This window comes from Gymnoscopelus braueri (assembly GCF_963280865.1).
Source record: "Gymnoscopelus braueri genome assembly, chromosome: 9".
Lineage (NCBI taxonomy): Eukaryota > Metazoa > Chordata > Actinopteri > Myctophiformes > Myctophidae > Gymnoscopelus > Gymnoscopelus braueri.
Window position 1 is genome coordinate 52,713,994 of NC_137610.1, and position 18,195 is coordinate 52,732,188.

At 39.1% G+C, this 18,195-nt stretch overlaps 2 protein-coding genes across 2 annotated transcripts in view; both read left to right on the forward strand.

The window, feature by feature from the left end:
• The window catches only part of LOC308091364 (tumor protein p53-inducible protein 11-like), a 186,300-nt gene that overhangs the window by 85,225 nt on the left and 82,880 nt on the right, over positions 1 to 18,195 (forward strand). The gene's annotated exons all lie outside the window — the stretch shown is intronic.
• The window catches only part of LOC308091359 (CD82 antigen-like), a 49,164-nt gene that overhangs the window by 1,204 nt on the left and 29,765 nt on the right, over positions 1 to 18,195 (forward strand). The window contains exon 2 of the mRNA XM_080436922.1: positions 13,721 to 13,825. Coding sequence (XP_080293048.1) covers positions 13,763 to 13,825 — 63 coding nt within the window. The 5' untranslated portion in view covers positions 13,721 to 13,762. The remainder of the gene's footprint in view (positions 1 to 13,720; positions 13,826 to 18,195) is intronic.

Consider the following 18,195-nt stretch of genomic DNA (forward strand, 5'->3'; position numbering starts at 1 on the left):
ATTGTACTTAAGTACAGTACTTAAGTAAATGTAATTAGTTACTTTCCACCACTGGTAAAGTCAACTCAGTCAGTACAGTAGCTACAGTACCATCTGAATGTTGTTTGCTTGACTTTTAGGGGTTGATGTGTTTGCTCCTACTGTATACTATTACCTACTGTATGCCTACTACTGTATACTATTACCTACTGTATGCCTCTGTGTGCCTTGTTTATTGTTTGTGGACACTGAGGAGCTACAGTATGAGACCTATAGCCACATAGAATGGCTGTGAGATTACATACATGTCATGTATTTCGGATGGAACACTTGACATGTAATATATCACATTCACAGCCATTCTAGTGCTATGTGAAACCATGGGTTCATTCATGCTATGGATCATTGGTTCTCAAAGTGGGGTCCGAGGACCCCCAGGGGTACTTGAGGGAGTTCCAGGGGGTCCCCAGCTAAATGATAGATAGTTAGGAACCATGTTTGACCCTTATGGGTCTGTAACTCTGAGAGTGTACAAATGGAACCAAATGGACCCCGACGGGTCCATTTGGTTCCATTTGTACACTCTCAGAGTTACATTAACATAGATTTTTTTGGGGTCCCAGAGATAGAAATGCCATTACGTGGGGGTCCCTAGCCTAATACATGTCAAACTGGGGGGTCCTTGAAATTAAAATGGTTGAAAATCACTGCTATAGTGCCGTGAAAATCTTCTCTTATGGGGGTCCTTGGCATATCTTTTCAAATGGGGGTCCGTGGGGCTAATAAGTGTCAATCTGGGGGTCCTTGACATGAAAAAGATTGAGAACCACTGCTATGGATGGATGGCAGTAAGATGAAACAAAGCAGCGGTTCTCAAACTTTGTGTCAAGGACCCCCCACAAAGATTTTCGTGGGATGACAATATTTTGTTCCAGGGACCCCAAGGGAAAAAATAAAGTTTAGCTTGTACGTTACTATTTTTGAATAGCCAAATTGAAATTATTGTGATGCTATATTATTACCCATTTATGCAGGTGACCCCCTGGAAGACCCCCTAGAAGTGTTGTTAAAATGTTTAAAAAATATTCCAAAATGTTTCAAGATTGTTTTGAAAATAGCTGATCTATGTTAAAATATCCAATGTGTATATATAGGGTCAAAGTGGACCCCACTTTGAGCACCACTGACATAGACAATGTGACTGTTTAGTCAAACCTTTTGTCACGTGTGCAGTTGACATTATTCATTGGCATAAATAGAACCCCATAATTGACTAGCCTTTATTTTAATGTAACAATTGGTTCACAGTCACACTATAAATAGGCATGTATTGAATAGCTTTTCATGTGTGTAAAGTGGGGGTCTGTGTCTTATCTAGTGTGTGACTGTGTGTATATACACTATAAATACTGTATGTACATGAGTGAGTGGACATGTATAGTACTGTGTAAGCAATATTGTCTGTCTGTCAGTCTGAATGTGTATTTTAGCAGATACTCTGCTATTAAAACCAGCTTTTAGCTCTTAGGGGAACGCAGTCCTATTCCAGCGGGTTAATGGGCTCACAGATGTGTATATGGGTCAAATTATTAATACCATACTGTGTGTGTGTGTGTGTGTGTGTGTGTGTGTGTGTGTGTGTGTGTGTGTGTGTGTGTGTGTGTGTGTGTGTGTGTGTGTGTGTGTGTGTGTGTGTGTGTGTGTGTGTGTGTGTGGGGGGGGGTGTGGGGGGGGGTGTTCTAGGAGGCTCTGGCCCACAGACAGATGGTATATTTGGCACAGCACTGATGTCTTTTTGGCATTAATCATAAGATTAGTTCTGGTCCATTCTTATAGTACTCAACCAGGGTTGGGATCCAACGTTGTCGAACCCGGAATCGGTTCCGTCACATTTTGGAACGGTTTCCCCAAAACCGTTTTGTTTTTATCACACCGTCTGAGCTGGTATGTGGACTTCACGTCTGAAATACCATTAGAATACCGGTGGTTGTCAAACTTTTTCATGTCAAGGACCCCCAAAATGCTATGTTTTTGGCCGCTGACCCCCATCTCAAAATATGTTGTTCCAGAAATCCCCAGAAGCAAAGATTTGAGCTACAAATGTTCGCTTAAAAGAAGAAGAAAAAAATCAACGGTTTGGACAAATGATTTTTCAAAAATAGCAGATCTACAAGCTCATAGCGCGGCACCGAGTGCCGCGCTATGAGCTTGTAGATCTGCTATTTTTGAATATCCAAAGTATAAAAGATTAAAGTTCCCCTGAACCCCAGCATTGTGTGTAGTGCCTGAGTATAGAGGGAAGACATGAAAAAGAGAACTACTGGTTTAGAAGGCATTTGTAGAATTTGGCCTCAGGTCTTATTGGGTTAAGTGGTTAGTACACACCCTTGTAATGTGTGTGTTCACCCCCCCCCCCCCCCCCCCCCACACACACACACACACACACACACACACACTGTTTTCTACCATGTGGCATCATCATGTCCGTCTAACGTGTCATGATTTGCCCTTGTGCTGGAACTGTGTAAGAAAGTGAAACTAATGTACGTGAGGAAAGTCCAGGTTGGAGATGACTCATGTAGATCTCATTCTGACTCAGCACTTCCCTGTAATCATAGACAATATGAATGAAAGTGATTTGAATGTACATGTTGAAGGTCTAGGTCGGAGATGACTCATGTAGATTTCATTCATTGAGTCAACAGTTTTGATTGTTTGAATACTTTATTGACACGATTATTACCAGTACAGGAAGTACAGTCAAAGGGGCTTGTTTCCATTGTGGTCCATTGTACTCAATTCATCAGTAATACATGCATACATACCGTACTGTATAATACATACAATAAGAGGGAATAGTGCAAAACGTCATGGAATAAAGCTCAGTAGAATCATAAGGTGTATTTACAGAGAAAGGAGGGGCCTGGGCAGAGGATTCAACTATCAAGCTGTTTAAGGAGTACAGTGGTTCCCAACCAGTGGTCCGGGGACCACCAGTGGTCCTTGAGGGGTCCTTGCTGGGGGACCAGGGGGTCCCCCAGCAAAATTAGTTAACATAGCGTCACAATAATTTTTTAACCACTTAGCTTTGGCTATTCAAAAATAGCAGATCTACAAGCTCATAGCGCGGCACCGAGTGCTATAGTAGAATGCAAAGCACTGTTGATCATTCCAAAGTGCCGCTTGAAAACAAAAGGTGACTTTTGGAATGCCTTGCCTGAGGAGATGAGGCTTGCTGAATCTGTGTCCCGTTTTAACCCAACCCAAGACCGGGGACGTGTCTGTGTCATTTTAGATTTCTTTGGCTATTAAAAAAGAGCAGATATACAAGCTCGTAACGCGGCACTCTTGTAGATCTGCTATTTTTGGAAAATCGTGAAAATTTGTAACTCAAATCTTTGCTTCTGGGGGTCCCTGGAACAAAATATGTTGAGATTTTTTTTTAAATGTATTATTATAAAAAAAACTATGTCTATTATACATATAATTTTGGGTGTCCTTGACACAAAAGTTTGAGAACCACTGATATATATTTCTTTTTTTTTTAACTGTTAGGATTTAGAAGACATTTGTAGAATCCCCCAGAAGCAAAGATTTGAGTTAAAAATGTTTGCTTTGAAAATATATATATATATTCAAAGATTTGCTCAAATTCTCACAATAAAAAAAAAAGCCAAAGTATAAAATAATGGTTAAAGTGGTTACACAGATGCGTTCCCGTTTTTTTTTATCGAACGATTTTGTAACCCCATTTTTTACACCCAGTGCCAATTATCTATGTAATCCTGGGCACTACCTTCCCTCTGCCAACCTAGGGAGGCCAGGGCCGAGCTCATGCCTCCTTCAATGCATGAGAGCCAACTGACCTTCTTGTCACCTGACAGGGGAGAGTTTCCCTGGTTGGACGTAGCCTGTGGAAGGAACACGTTATTCCAAACAGTTCCTTTCCCCTCCATCAAGCGCCCCGGCTGGCCAGGGGGAGGCAGTATAGTGACCAGGATTACTGCATGTTTTTTTGTGAGGGTATTAACTACCCTAGGAGACACGGGCAGAACATGCAAACTCCACACAGAGTGGGCCCTTTCGCCAGCCCCACCTAGGGTATGGGCACTGATGACGCGGAGGAGAGAACAGCGTTCCCGGTTTTAATGGGTTAAAGACCAGACTCATAGGGCATAGCAGTGGCGGCCATTTTCTGGTTCCACTTCAAAATAGTCACTGCATTTTTCCCATTGACATTTCCAAAAATATTTATATCAATTCATTTAAGCCTAGAATCAAGCCATCCAGGGTCCTGGTGAATCATGACCATTAAACATTGTTTTTTTTTATTTTATATTTAATTATATGATATACTATATTTAATAAATACCCTTTGTTTTGCCGTTTTCAAAAAAGTTTTTTCACAGAATCAAACCTTTTATGGTCATGAATTCACCAGGACCCTGGATGGTTTGATTCTAGACTTAAAATAATTGATATAAATATTTTTGGAAATGTCAATGGGAAAAATGCATTGACTATTTTAAAGTGGAACCAGAAAATGGCCGCCACTGCTATGCCCTATAGAGCACCGAAGTCTGCCGTAATTTACACATCCTAGGTTTGTCTACCTGGTTCGCGGTTTTCCAACCCCCGTTCTGAATCCCCATAGACGTCTTTAATATCGCGTCAAATAAGAACTGTGTTCCAAAAATAAACAAATGATCCCGGCGGTTTGACTCTTATGGATATGAAGCATCAACTGACGGTGAGCAAACGATAATGTTACTTCCACCGAATTAGTAAAATTTTCGCCAGAAACAGACTGTATCAAATATGAGTGACTGACTATCATAAACGATACAGAACCTCCTCCCTGACAATATCGCCGAGACAGTTTGCTTATTTTTGGACCACAATTCTTATATGAGACGATTCTAAGATGACCCAATGTTATTCTCCATGGAGAAATTACCTTACGAACCAGGGGATGAACGAGTGACGTCAGGACTTCTGTACTCTATTGTCTTGTACCGTGAGATAAACCCAGACTAGCAAAGTGAGCTGGCATTTAGTGACTGTGTGAGTGGGATTGTGAGTGAGGAGATGAGGATAATTAGACCCAGTTAGTCATGTCTGGGGTTGACTCAACAGAACGGCGGTGGAAAGTAACTAAGTACATTTACTCAAGTACTGTACTTAAGTACAATTTTGTAGGTATTGGCCCTTTTATTTTTTGTATTTCCAATTTCCAATACTTTTACTTCTACTCCACTGCATCTCAGAGGCACATTTTGTACTTTTACTCCACTACAACTATTTAAAATCTTTAGTTACTATAGTAACCACTTCAGCCCTATATACATTTCGGCCATTTGAAAATAGCCGATCTACAAGCTCACAATGCGTCGCATTGTGAGCTTGTAGATCGGCTATTTTCATTTCATGTTTATACATTTGAAAACTTGATATGGAACATTCTGCATAATGAGTACTTTTACGTTTGGTACTTGAAGTACATTTTGATGCCAATACCTTTGTACTTTTACTCAAGTACATTTTGTATTCCGGACTTTTACTTGTAACAGAGTATTTCCGCATTGCAGTATCGATACCTTTTGAGCATTTTGAGTACTTTTTCCACCACTGTCAACAGAACACTTTATCTTTAGTGTGGAACAGCGTGTCTGACCTGAACTCATCAGCGTCAAAATGAAACCATTCTGTGTAGCTGGAGGAGGATCTTAGAGCAGGGGTCTTCAACGTTTTCATGTCAAGGACCCCCAAAATGATATGTATTTGGCCACGGACCCCCATCTCAAAATATGTTGTTCCAGGGACCCCCCAGAAGCCAAGATTTGAGTTACAAATGTTCGCTTTAAAAATATATATATTGAAAGAAATTTTCACGATTTTTCAAACATAGCCAAAGTATAAAAGGTTAAAGTGGTTAAAAATACTGTGACGCTATATTAATTAACACATTTTGCTGGGGACCCCCTGGAACCCCTCCAAGGACCCCTGGGGGTCCCCGGACCCCACTTTGAGAACCAACGTCTTAGAGGATTAAAATGGAACCTTTCCGTGTAGCTGGTGGATCTCTGGGGGTCTAAATGAAACCATCTTAGGGGGGGTTTCCGTTACGGTGTGATTCACAACAAGGAAAATCCCTGGTCGCCGTTTTCACTTTTACTGGACAATGTGTGAGGTCATTTCCTGTCCGTTCTGTGACTCTGTGTGAGGTCATTTCCTGTCCGAGCTGTGACTCTTTCGGTGTGTGTATGTGGATGCTAGTTAAAGGTGCAGCAAGCAGATGGTGGAAAAAGTACTCAAATGTTTTACTTTAAGTAAAAGTATCAATACTGCAATGGAGAAATACTTGGTCACAAGTAAAAGGCCTGGAAATACTTGAGTAAAAGTACAAAAGTATTGGTATCAAAATATACTTAAAGTCCCAAAAGTAAAAGTACTCTCGATGCAGAATGTCCCATTTCACAAGTTTTCAAATGTATACAAATCATTTGAAAATAGCAGATCTACAAGCTCACAATGCGTCTCGATTGTAGACCTATTTTCAATGTATATAGGGCTGAAGTGGTTAATGTATGTTACGTAATAATAATCCAAATCTACAAAGTAACTAGTAACTAAAGGTTTCAAATAATTGTAGTGGAGTAAAAGTACAATATTTGCCTCTGAGATGTAATGAAGTTGAAGTACAGTACTTGAGTAAATGTACTTAGTTACTTTCCATCACTGGCAGTAAGTGAATTTATGTTTTGTTCCGTTCAAATAAGTGTTAAATATCTCTATATTATATGGTGATAGTAATCATTGCTACAGAGGGTTTGTTCAGTAACGGTGACATTGGAGTTGGTTGGTTGGTTGGTTGGTTGGTTGGTTGGTTGGTTAGTTAGTTAGTTAGTTAGCTAGCGAGTGTTTCAGAGCCTAATAAGGGAGGTTTCCCCTCTTAGGCCAGCGGTTAAGATGTCTGGCTTTAGTGTCTCTTCCCACGTGTGGAGTCTGGGGTTTGAACCGGGGCAGAGCGGCAGGGATTTAAGTCACAGGGAGTTGTCTTCATTTGTAAACACATAAGTAAGCCTGTTTAAACCCAACACCTACACTGTTGTGTCTGCCTTGTGGGCTTGGCACTGACCTCGGAGTCAGCGTTGCCAGGTTTTGCGAGAGAAATAAGCAACCGGGGTATATGAAAAAAAAGCCCAAAAAGAAGCAACTAGACAACATGAGCACTTTAAACCTATATATACAGTACATCTTCTATTTGAAAATAGCAGATCTACAAGCTCACAAAGGGTCGCGATGCGACCCCTTGTGAGCTTGTAGATCGGCTATTTTCAAAAGAATCTTGGGGAAAAAATTATAATAATTGGAACATTTTAACGACACAATATACACAAATCTGGTATGGGGGTTCCCTGGGGCAAAATGTTTTCAGTCTGCGGACAAATACATTCACAATTGTGGGGTCCTTGACATGAAAATGTTTGAGAACCACTGGTTTAAACAACATTAGGAAGCAAGACCAAATAATAAGCAACTACACTTTAGAAACAAGCCCAACAAAAACGCAACCCGCAACTACCAATTCTTATAAGCGACTTTACAGGGGAAAAAAAGACAAATTTGCAAATATTTGCTTACAATAAGCAAGACATGGCAACACTGCTTGGAGTAGAGCTTTTAAACATGACGGTGCTTTGCTTTGCTTTAGTTTGGTTTAGTTTGGATTAATGGGCTTGTAGATCGGCCATTTCCGCTGTGAATACTGGTGCGCCTTGAGAGTTGGACTTGCCCCCAGGGTGTTGTTGTCTTGTCCGTGGACTCAAAAGGTTTGAAAGTAGACATAAACCTGTCAGCTTGATACCGACAGGAGGCCGTTTGCTGGCACCAGACATCACACTACTTTACTTACTTACACCCAAACACCTGGCAACCTTTTTGACATTAATTGCCGAGTTTTTATTTTCTTGATCTTCAAGTTCAACTTCAAACAACTTAATTTTCCTTTCGGAACTTGGTTTGTGCAGGTGGTTAAAAGACAACATACAGTCAATACATATATCCTAGGTCACTAGAAAAGACACAAAGTACATTTAAAACTACTACTTAAAAGCATGATAAAAAAAATATAAGTAATATGCAACCTATTAGATCCTCCAGAAAAACGCGGGGAAAAAATGTTATTTTTTTGTCTGTTTATTTTTTAACATTGAAGTGAAGGGAGCAGCAACTTTTTGGAAAATGTTATCTCATGGTTCTTTGTGACGAACGGAAAAACGGAAAAAACCCCAAAATAAAGAATCATTTTAGATTTATATATTTTTTTGTATTACTTTTTTTTTTGCCAAAAACGTTTATAAGCGTTTATAAACGTTTTCGGCAGGCAATGTGATGAATGTGTTAATGGGTGGTGTACAGTGGTGGAAAAAGTACTCAAATTCTTTACTTAAGTAAAAGTACCAATACTGCAATATAAAAATACTCTGTTACAAGTAATAGTCCAGAATTAAAAATTTACTTGAGTAAAAGTACAAAAGTATTGGCATCGAAATGTACTTAAAGTATCAAAAGTAAAAGTACTAAATATTTGAAAATAGCAGATCTACAAGCTCACAACGCGTCGCGATGCGACACGTTGTGAGCTTGTAGATCGGCTATTTTCAAATAGCCTATGTATAAAATAGGGCTGAAGTGGTTAATGTATGTTTTATAATGTAATAATGTATATCTGAAAAGTAACTAGTAACTAAAGTTTTCAAATAATTGTAGTGGAGTAAAAAATACAATATTTGCCTCTGAGATGTAGTGGAGTAGAAGTAAAAGTATTGGAAATTGGAAATACTCAAGTAAAGTACAAATACCTCAACATTTTACTAAATGTACTTAGTTACTTTACACCACTGGTGGTGTATCACTGTGTGTTGGGGTGTTGGCACCCGTGCCTATAAGGCGGCCCACCCTGTGCTGTGATGATGACATGTTAGTGACGTGAGACTGAGCGCTCATTCCACCAGAAAACGTGTTTGTTTCTGCTGTGTGGAATGTGAACGACATCCACCCGTTATTATCAGCACGAAAACCAGGTCCACCAAAACAAGCCCCAAAAAGAAGCGCTCCACTATACTGTAGTGGTTCACAACCAGTGGTCCCTGAGGGGGCTTCCAGGTGGTCCCCCAGCTAAATGATGGAGAGTTGTTAACCAAATGGACCCTCAGGTAAACTCTTTAACTCTTTAGACCGTAAAATGAAACCAAATGGACCCTTATAGATCTTTAACTCTTGAGAGTGTAAAATGAAACCAAATGGACTCTTATAGATCTTTAACTCTTTAGAGCCTAAAATGTAACCAAATGGACCCTTATAGATCTTTAACTCTTTAGAGCCTAAAATGGAACCAAATGGACCCTTATAGATCTTTAACTCTTTAGAGCCTAAAATGGAACCAAATGGACCCTTATAGATCTTTAACTCTTGAGAGTGTAAAATGAAACCAAATGGACCCTTATAGATCTTTAACTCTTGAGAGCGTAAAATAGAACCAAATGGACCCTTACAGATCTTTAACTCTTGAGAGTGTAAAATGGAACCAAATGGACCCTTATAGATCTTTAACTCTTGAGAGTGTAAAATGGAACCAAATGGACCCTTATAGATCTTTAACTCTTTAGACCGTAAAATGAAACCAAATGGACCCTTATAGATCTTTAACTCTTTAGAGCCTAAAATGAAACCAAATGGACCCTTATATATCTTTAACCCTTGAGAGTGTAAAATAGAACCAAATGGACCCTTATAGATCGTTAACTCTTGAGAGTGTAAAATGAAACCAAATGGACCCTTATAGATCTTTAACTCTTTAGAGTGTAAAATGAAACCAAATGGACCCTTATAGATCTTGAACTCTTTAGAGCCTAAAATGAAACCAAATGGACCCTTATATATCTTTAACCCTTGAGAGTGTAAAATAGAACCAAATGGACCCTTATAGATCGTTAACTCTTGAGAGCGTAAAATAGAACCAAATGGACCCTTATAGATCGTTAACTCTTGAGAGCGTAAAATAGAACCAAATGGACCCTTATAGATCGTTAACTCTTGAGAGCGTAAAATGAAACCAAATGGACCCTTATAGATCGTTAACTCTTGAGAGTGTAAAATAGAACCAAATGGACCCTTATAGATCGTTAACTCTTGAGAGCGTAAAATAGAACCAAATGGACCCTTATAGATCTTTAACTCTTGAGAGCGTAAAATGAAACCAAATGGACCCTTATAGATCTTTAACTCTTGAGAGTGTAAATTGAAACCAAATGGACCCTTATAGATCTTTAAAGGGGCCACACCATGAATTTCATTTTTTTTCCCAGTGTCTCTTGTTTTAACATTCAGTCATTCATTCTCATTTCAGAGATTTTCAGAATGGGCGTGTCTGAACAGGCCATTTCAGAATGGCAATGCAAGTGACATCACTTGCATTGCCATTGCATTGATGCTGGCCAGACAGAATTGCTCAGTAGCCCCCCCCCCTGCCCAAGAGGACGTTTTGGTATTGCAGCTGAAAGTGCTGTATAAGCCAGAGACAATTGACTTGGGATCTGAGTGATGATTTAGGCTCAAACCTTTTGAAAAAGGTTTGAGGGACATACACCATATGATATTAAATATCAAATATTTTTTTTAAATTCATGGTGTAGATCCTTTAACTCTTTAGAGCCTAAAATGAAACCAAATGGACCCTTATGGATCTTTAACTCTTACGGGTCCATTTGGTTTCATTTTACGCTCTCAAGAGTTAAATTATTATTAAACAACTGCATGACTTAATTAAATAATTGTTATTTTAATCAACGTTGGCCTGTTATCTCTCCTATTGGTACCAACATCAATACAGCATGGAATTGAGGACAAAATCTTATCCAACGATAACAAAATATTCTATGTTTTGGGTGTGAGAGTCTAAATCTCATCATAATGGTGGTTCCTTGGCATAAAATGCCGAATAAATAATGGCCCTTGATATGAAAAAGGGCTGAAAAACCACTGCTGTGTTACTGCAGCTCCCACAAGAAATCTTGAAAAAAAAAAAGGAAGCCAGGAGGAAGGGACCCCCGTAAAAGATGTGTGTTGTTTAAAATGTTTAACAACGACCAATATTGACAAGAAACGGAGTTGTTCCTCTGTGTGAGTCTTGCTCCTTAATTGTTGGGTATTTTCAGACTAACCAACTGTGTGTGTGTGTGTGTGTGCGTGTGCGTGTGTGTGTGTTCAACCACCGACCGTATTTTGAGAGTTTTCAGGGTGAAAAAGCATGTCTGAATGACGCTGGTGAAAACTTTAACTGCTTCTCTGCAGCCACCGCACTCTGTGTGTGTGGCAACACAGATGTTTCTCACAGGAAACTGTGTTTAACACTGACACAGCTGCTTATGTCATCTATAGCTACATACCGTGTGTGTGTGTGTGTACTTGTCAGTGGTGTGAAGTAACAAAGTACATTTACTCAAGTACTGTACTTAAGTGCAATTTTGAGGTACGTTTACTTTACTGGAGTATTTTCATTTTTTCCAGTACTTTTGCTATTACTCCACTACATCTCAGAGGCAAATATTGTACTTTTACTCCACTACAATTATCTGAAAACTTTAGTTACTAGTTACTTTGCAGATATAAATTATCACATTATAAAACATACATTAACCACTTTAGCCCTATTTTATACATAGGCTATTTGAAAATAGCTGATCTACAAGCTCACAACGCGTCGCGTCGCGTTGTGAGCTTGTAGATCTGATTCTACAAAAATGATTCTACAAAAATGTCTTTTAAAAAATCAGTGGTTCTCAAACTTTTTCATTTCAAGGACCACCCAAAATGATATGTATTTGGTCGCGGACCCCCACCTCAAAATATTTAGTTCCAGGGACCTCCAGAAGTAAAGATTTGAGTTACAAATGTTCGCTTTTAAAACATATATATTCAAAGATTTGCTAAAACGTTCACGATTAAAAAAAAATAGCAGATCTACAAGCTCATAGCGCAAAAATAGTGCATAGTGTCTGCTGCATCTCTCTCCACACTGTATCCACAGGTGTGTGTGTGTGTGTGTGTGTGTGTGTGTGTGTGTGTGTGTGTGTGTGTGTGTGTGTGTGTGTGTGTGTGTGTGTGTGTGTGTGTGTGTGTGTGTGTGTGTGTGTGTGTGTGTGTGTGTGTGTGCGCGCGCGCGTTGCCGTGGACCCCCATCTGAAAATGCTTTGTGCCAGGGACCCCCAGAAGTGTTTCAAACACTTCCGAGACTTTTCAAAAATAGAAGATGTACAAGCTCGCAGTGTCGTGCTGTGAGCTTGTAGATCTGCTATCTTTGATTGGCCAATGCTAAAATCTAAAATGACACACAGATGCTTTCCTGGTTTTAATGGGTTAAGTAGACTGTGTTTTGGTTAATCACATGGTTCTAATGTAGTGTTAAAATGATAAACGGTGTGTGCTGGCAGTCAGCGCCATGCACACACAGCCACCATGTCATTTAGTTTCAACTGGTGGTCAATATATTATCAATAGCTAGAATGATTAGGAAAACATTTTTAGGGAAAAAAAAAATAGGCTTGATATTTATGTTCACTCCATAATAATGAATAATCCAACATTATCATCATCATCCCGATCCCGATCCACTGTTTGGGAAACACTGTGTTGGACAGACAGACAGACAGACAGACAGACAGACAGAGGTTGTTGACGTTAGATGGACAGATAGACGGGTGATATTTGAATAGATCAGCATGTTACAGGGTGTGTGAAATTAGTCCATGAGCCAGAGCCCCAAAATTGAGCAATGATTATCGAAAGAGTGGGCAAAAACCAAACCTATATTAAATTGTTCATAGGGTCAATACGAGTAAATAAATATATGATAACCTTTCCACAGGAGCAGCTTTTTCATGGTTATCACACATTTTGTTATTTTCCCCATACGTACGTGACAGGTGAAAAAAATTACAAAATTTAAAAAATAGTTATCATAATGAAACTTCCCCAGTTGATTACTTACATGAAGACAACGATTTATCGTATTACAAGTTTTCTGAAATTGTATATTTAAATATGCAAATTAGGCATTAGAAAAATATGCCCACATTTGCATAACTTTCCAGAATCAACATTGGAACATTGGACAAAGCCAGAGTCAACATACTTATTTCATTTTGTTAAGATGTTGGAGTCAAAGGTTTTTAACGAGGGAATATTCAATATCTGGCTCAATTTTGGGGCTCTGGCTCATGGACTAAATGCCTAATTTGCATATTTAAATATACAATTTCAGAAAACTTGTAATACGATAAATCGTTGTCTTCATGTAAGTAATCAACTCAGGAAGTTTCATTATTATAACTCTTTTTTTAAATGTTGTCATTTTTTCACCTGTCATGTACGGATGGGGAAAATAACAAAATGTGTGATAACCATGAAAAAGCTGCTCCTGTGGAAAGGTTATCATATATTTATTTACTCGTATTGACCCTATGAACAATTTAATATAGGTTTGGTTTTGCCCACTCTTTCGATAATTAAATCTTGTCTGGCTCATGGACTAAATGTCACGCATTCTATTTTTGGATTTTCCACAAATTTGGACTATCAGCATAAATATTATTTTTGGTACAGCCTTAATTTGTTTCCAGATTTTTAAGTGTGTTCTTCAAAAAGAAAATCTATAAATCAATCTTTTGTCTCATTCCAGAAGCACAATAATCATCATCATCGTCATCAGCCTGCCGCCGCCATGGGGAAAGGCTGCATCACCGCCACCAAGTACTTCCTGTTCCTCTTCAACCTGCTCTTCTTTGTAAGTGACCTCACTTCCTATATGCGACATAATAGACAATAGAGTTTATGAGGTTAACTCTTTAAGACCTGAGAACGCATCTGTGTGTCATTTTTTGATTTCGTTGGGCTATTCAAAAATAGCAGATATACAAGCTCATAGCGCGGCACCGAGTGCCGCGCTATGAGCTTGTAGATCTGCTATTTTTGAAAAATCGTGAAAAATGTTGTGCAAATCTTTGAATATATATATATTTAAAGCGAGCATTTCTAGCTAAAATGTTATTGCTTCTGGGGATTCTACAAATGTCTTCTAAATCAGTTTAAAACAGTTTTCTGAAACACTTATGTTGCTATAATATTAATGTCAGTGTCAAGGAGCCCCACAACGATATGTATTTGGCTGCAGACCCCCATCTCAAAATAAATAAATCCAGGGACCCCCAGAAGCAAAGATTTGAGTAAAAAACAATTGCTTTATATATATATATTCAAAGATTTGCACAAAAAAAAACACGATTTAAAAAAAAATAGCAGATCTACAAGCTCATAGCGCGGCACTCGGTGCCGCGCTATGAGCTTGTATATCTGCTATTTTTGAATAGCCAAAAGTATAAAATATGGATAAAGTGGTTACACAGATGCGTCCCCCGGTCTTAAAGGGTTAGACACGAGGTGCATCAACATAGCAGCAGTTTATACAGGCCTACTGCACATGATATTAGACAAAAGAGCTTCAAGAAACTCAAAAGGATTATAATTGTCACTGGACTCATACGGGCAGCTTGTAGATCTGCCATTTTCACTACTTCTGAAATTGAAATAAAAATGCGTGCATTGAGTTCTTTTGAACACTTGTAAGCCATAAAGATGTGCGCTCGAGCCAGTGGTGGAAAGTAACTAAGTACATTTACTTAAGTACTGTACTTAAGTACAATTTTGAGGTATTTGTACTTTACTTGAGTATTTCCAATACTTTTACTTCTACTCCACTACATCTCAGAGGCAAATATTGTACTTTTACTCCACTACATTTACTTGAAAACTTTAGTTACTAGTTACTTTTCAGATATAAACTATGATATAATAAAACATACATTAACCACTTTAGCCCTATTTTATACATAGGCTATTTGAAAATAGCCGCTCTACAAGCTCACAACGCGTCACATCGCGACGCGTTGTGAGCTTGTAGATCTGCTATTTTCAAATATTTTACTTTTGGTACTTTAAGTACATTTTGACGCCAATACTTTTGTATTTTCACTCAAGTACATTTTGAATTCTGGACTTTTACTTGTAACGGAGTATTTTTATATTGCAGTATTGGTACTTTTACTTAAGTAAAGAATTTGAGTACTTTTTCCACCACTGCGCTCGACCCACTGTTTGGGAAACACTGTGTTAGATGGACAGATAGCAGGGTGACAGACAGACAGACAGACAGAGTTGTGTCATAGGAACAGACAGACAGACGTTGTTGATGTTAGATGGACAGATAGCAGGGCCATATTTGAATAGGTCAGCGGATTACTGTGTGTGTGTGTGTGTGTGTGTGTGTGTGTGTGTGTGTGTGTGTGTGTGTGTGTGTGTGTGTGTGTGTGTGTGTGTGTGTGTGTGTGTGTGTGTGTGTGTGTGTGTGTGTGTGTGTGTGTGTGTGTGTGCGTGCGGTTGACCACAGAGCACACGGCGTCAGAGTCCTGCACAGACCCAGAACTCTATCCTGAGTCCAAACCCGACAAGGCTCTCTGTCCTTTGTTGACCTAAGCCCGACACGTGTTGCCAGATTCTGCGACAGAAATACGCAACCAGGTCTATGAAAACAAGCCCAAAAAGAAGCGACTGTAGGCCACATGCGCTCTTTAAACCTAATATACATTTGACTGTTTGAAAATAGCTGATCTACAAGCTCATAACGTGTCACAAATGCGGACAAATACATATTAATGTGGGGGTCCTTGCCATGAAAATGTTTCAGAGCCACAGGTTTAAACAACATTAGGAAAGAAGCCCAAAGAAGAAACAAGCTAAAAAAAACACAACCTGCAACAACAATATTTACAAGCGAGTTCACAGAAAAACAAGCCCTTATAATAACCGCTCTCTGATGCGCACAACTCTATGACGTGTGCTCACTTATAGTAGCTGCATACTACACTATAGAGTACAGAAGTCCTGACGTCACTCGTTCATCCCCTGGTTCGTAAAGTCATTTCTCTATGGAGAATAACATTGGGTCAACTTAGAATCGTCTCATATAAGAATTGTGGTCCAAGAATAAACAAACTGTCTCGGCGATATTGTCAGGGAGGAGGTTCTGTATCGTTTATGATAGTCAGTCACTTAATATATTTGATACAGTCTGTTTCTGGCGAAAATGTAACTAATTCGGCGGAAGTAACATTATCGTTTTCTCACCGTCAGTTGATGCTTCATATCCATAAGAGTCAAACCGCCGGGTTTATTTGTTTATTTTTGGAACACAGTTCTTATTTGACGCGATATTAAACACGTCTATGGGGATTCAGAACGGGGGGTGGAAAACCGCCAACCAGGTAGGATGTGTAAATTACGTCAGACTTCGGTGCTCTATAGAACAACTGTATGATGTGTGTGTTCACTTATAGTAGCTGCATACTACACTATAGAACAACTGTATGATGTGTGTGTTCACTAGAGATGCGCGGATCGCGGTTTTAGCCGCGGTTGCCGCAGTTAACACATTGATTGCCTAGATCGAGTTAACTCGTTTTTACGAATCCATCGCTTGATTGCCTAGATCGAGTTAACTCGTTTTTAGGAAAAACAAATAAAAAAAAAAAAAAAAAAGGTTTTTAATTTGATTTTTTTTTAATTTGACCCAAAGACCAAGGAGATATGATTTGTCGAAGATCTAGACTCCCATCCACTTCCTTGTTAACTTAAAACTTAAACATTTTGTATCTCAGCTCCTGAGTACTTTTTTTTTTCAATGTAAAAACCCTGGCATGAAAATGCAAAAAATCTGAAATAATTCTGGCAATCAATGTGTTAACCGCAGTTTGGGTGGATTTGGGTCAATCAAATATAATTATTAATTAATATCGGATAAACCGCGGGTGAAATATTGCGGTAAATACATTAATGACATCTAATATATCTATCCATAAAATAGCTAAATCTCTGCGTGCTTGTGTCTGTGTGAGTGTGTAGAGCAGCCTCTGTGCGATGCGATCACAAAATGCATTGATTTAGCCTATGGAATGTCGTTTTTTCCTTTTTTTTAACCGGTGCTGCTGTGCTGCGCTGAAGAGCAGTGCGCTCTGTATGTTGGATGCCGCACAGTTGGATGCCGCACCGACATTCCATAGGCTAAATCAATGCATTTTCTGATCGCATCGCACAACTAATACTAAAACTAACGGGGAATACCAGAAAATAATAATATTTTGACATACGGGAAAAACGGTTGATGCGGATATTAAAATCGGATAATATAATTATTGCGGTTGGATGACGGATGGATAATTAATTTGTACCGCGGATTCGGATGACCATGAGAGGCCATCCGCGCATCTCTAGTGTTCACTTATAGTAGCTGCATACTACACTATAGAACAACTGTATGATGTGTGTGTGTGTTCACTTATAGTAGCTGCATACTACACTATAGAACAACTGTATGATGTGTGTGTGTGTTCACTTATAGTAGCTGCATACTATGTGTGTGTTCACTTATAGTAGCTGCATACTATGTGTGTGTTCACTTATAGTAGCTGCATACTATGTGTGTGTTCACTTATAGTAGCTGCATACTATGTGTGTGTTCACTTATAGTAGCTGCATACTATGTGTGTGTTCACTTATAGTAGCTGCATACTACACTAACGTTCGGTTCGGCTGGGCTCCCCGAAACGAACGAACGAACGCTGTTGGTGGCGAGTGGAGACTCACTAAAGCAGTGGTTCTCAAACCTTTTCATGTCAGGACCCCCAAAATGATGTGTATTTGGCAATCTCAAAAATATTTTGTGCCAAAGTTAAAACTTGAGTTAAAACTGTTCGCTTTAAAATATATACTGTATATATATTCAAGATTTGCAAAAAGTTTCAAGATTTAAAAAAAATAATAGCAGAGCTTTTATATCTGCTATTTTTGATTAGCCAACGTATGGTTAAGGTGGTTAAAATGAATGCGAAGCTATATTAATTAGTTTTTGGTAGTCGGGGTAGTCACAACATCTTGGAGGCACCGAACAACACCCAACATAGGGCTTGCAGAGCTCTCCGTAGGGCTTGCAGAGCTCTCCGTAGGGCTTGCAGAGCTCTCCGTAGGGCTTGCAGATCTCTCCGTAGGGCTTGCAGAGCTCTCGGTCCTGCCGGTACTCACACTGCAGGGGGGTTGGGGGGAGTC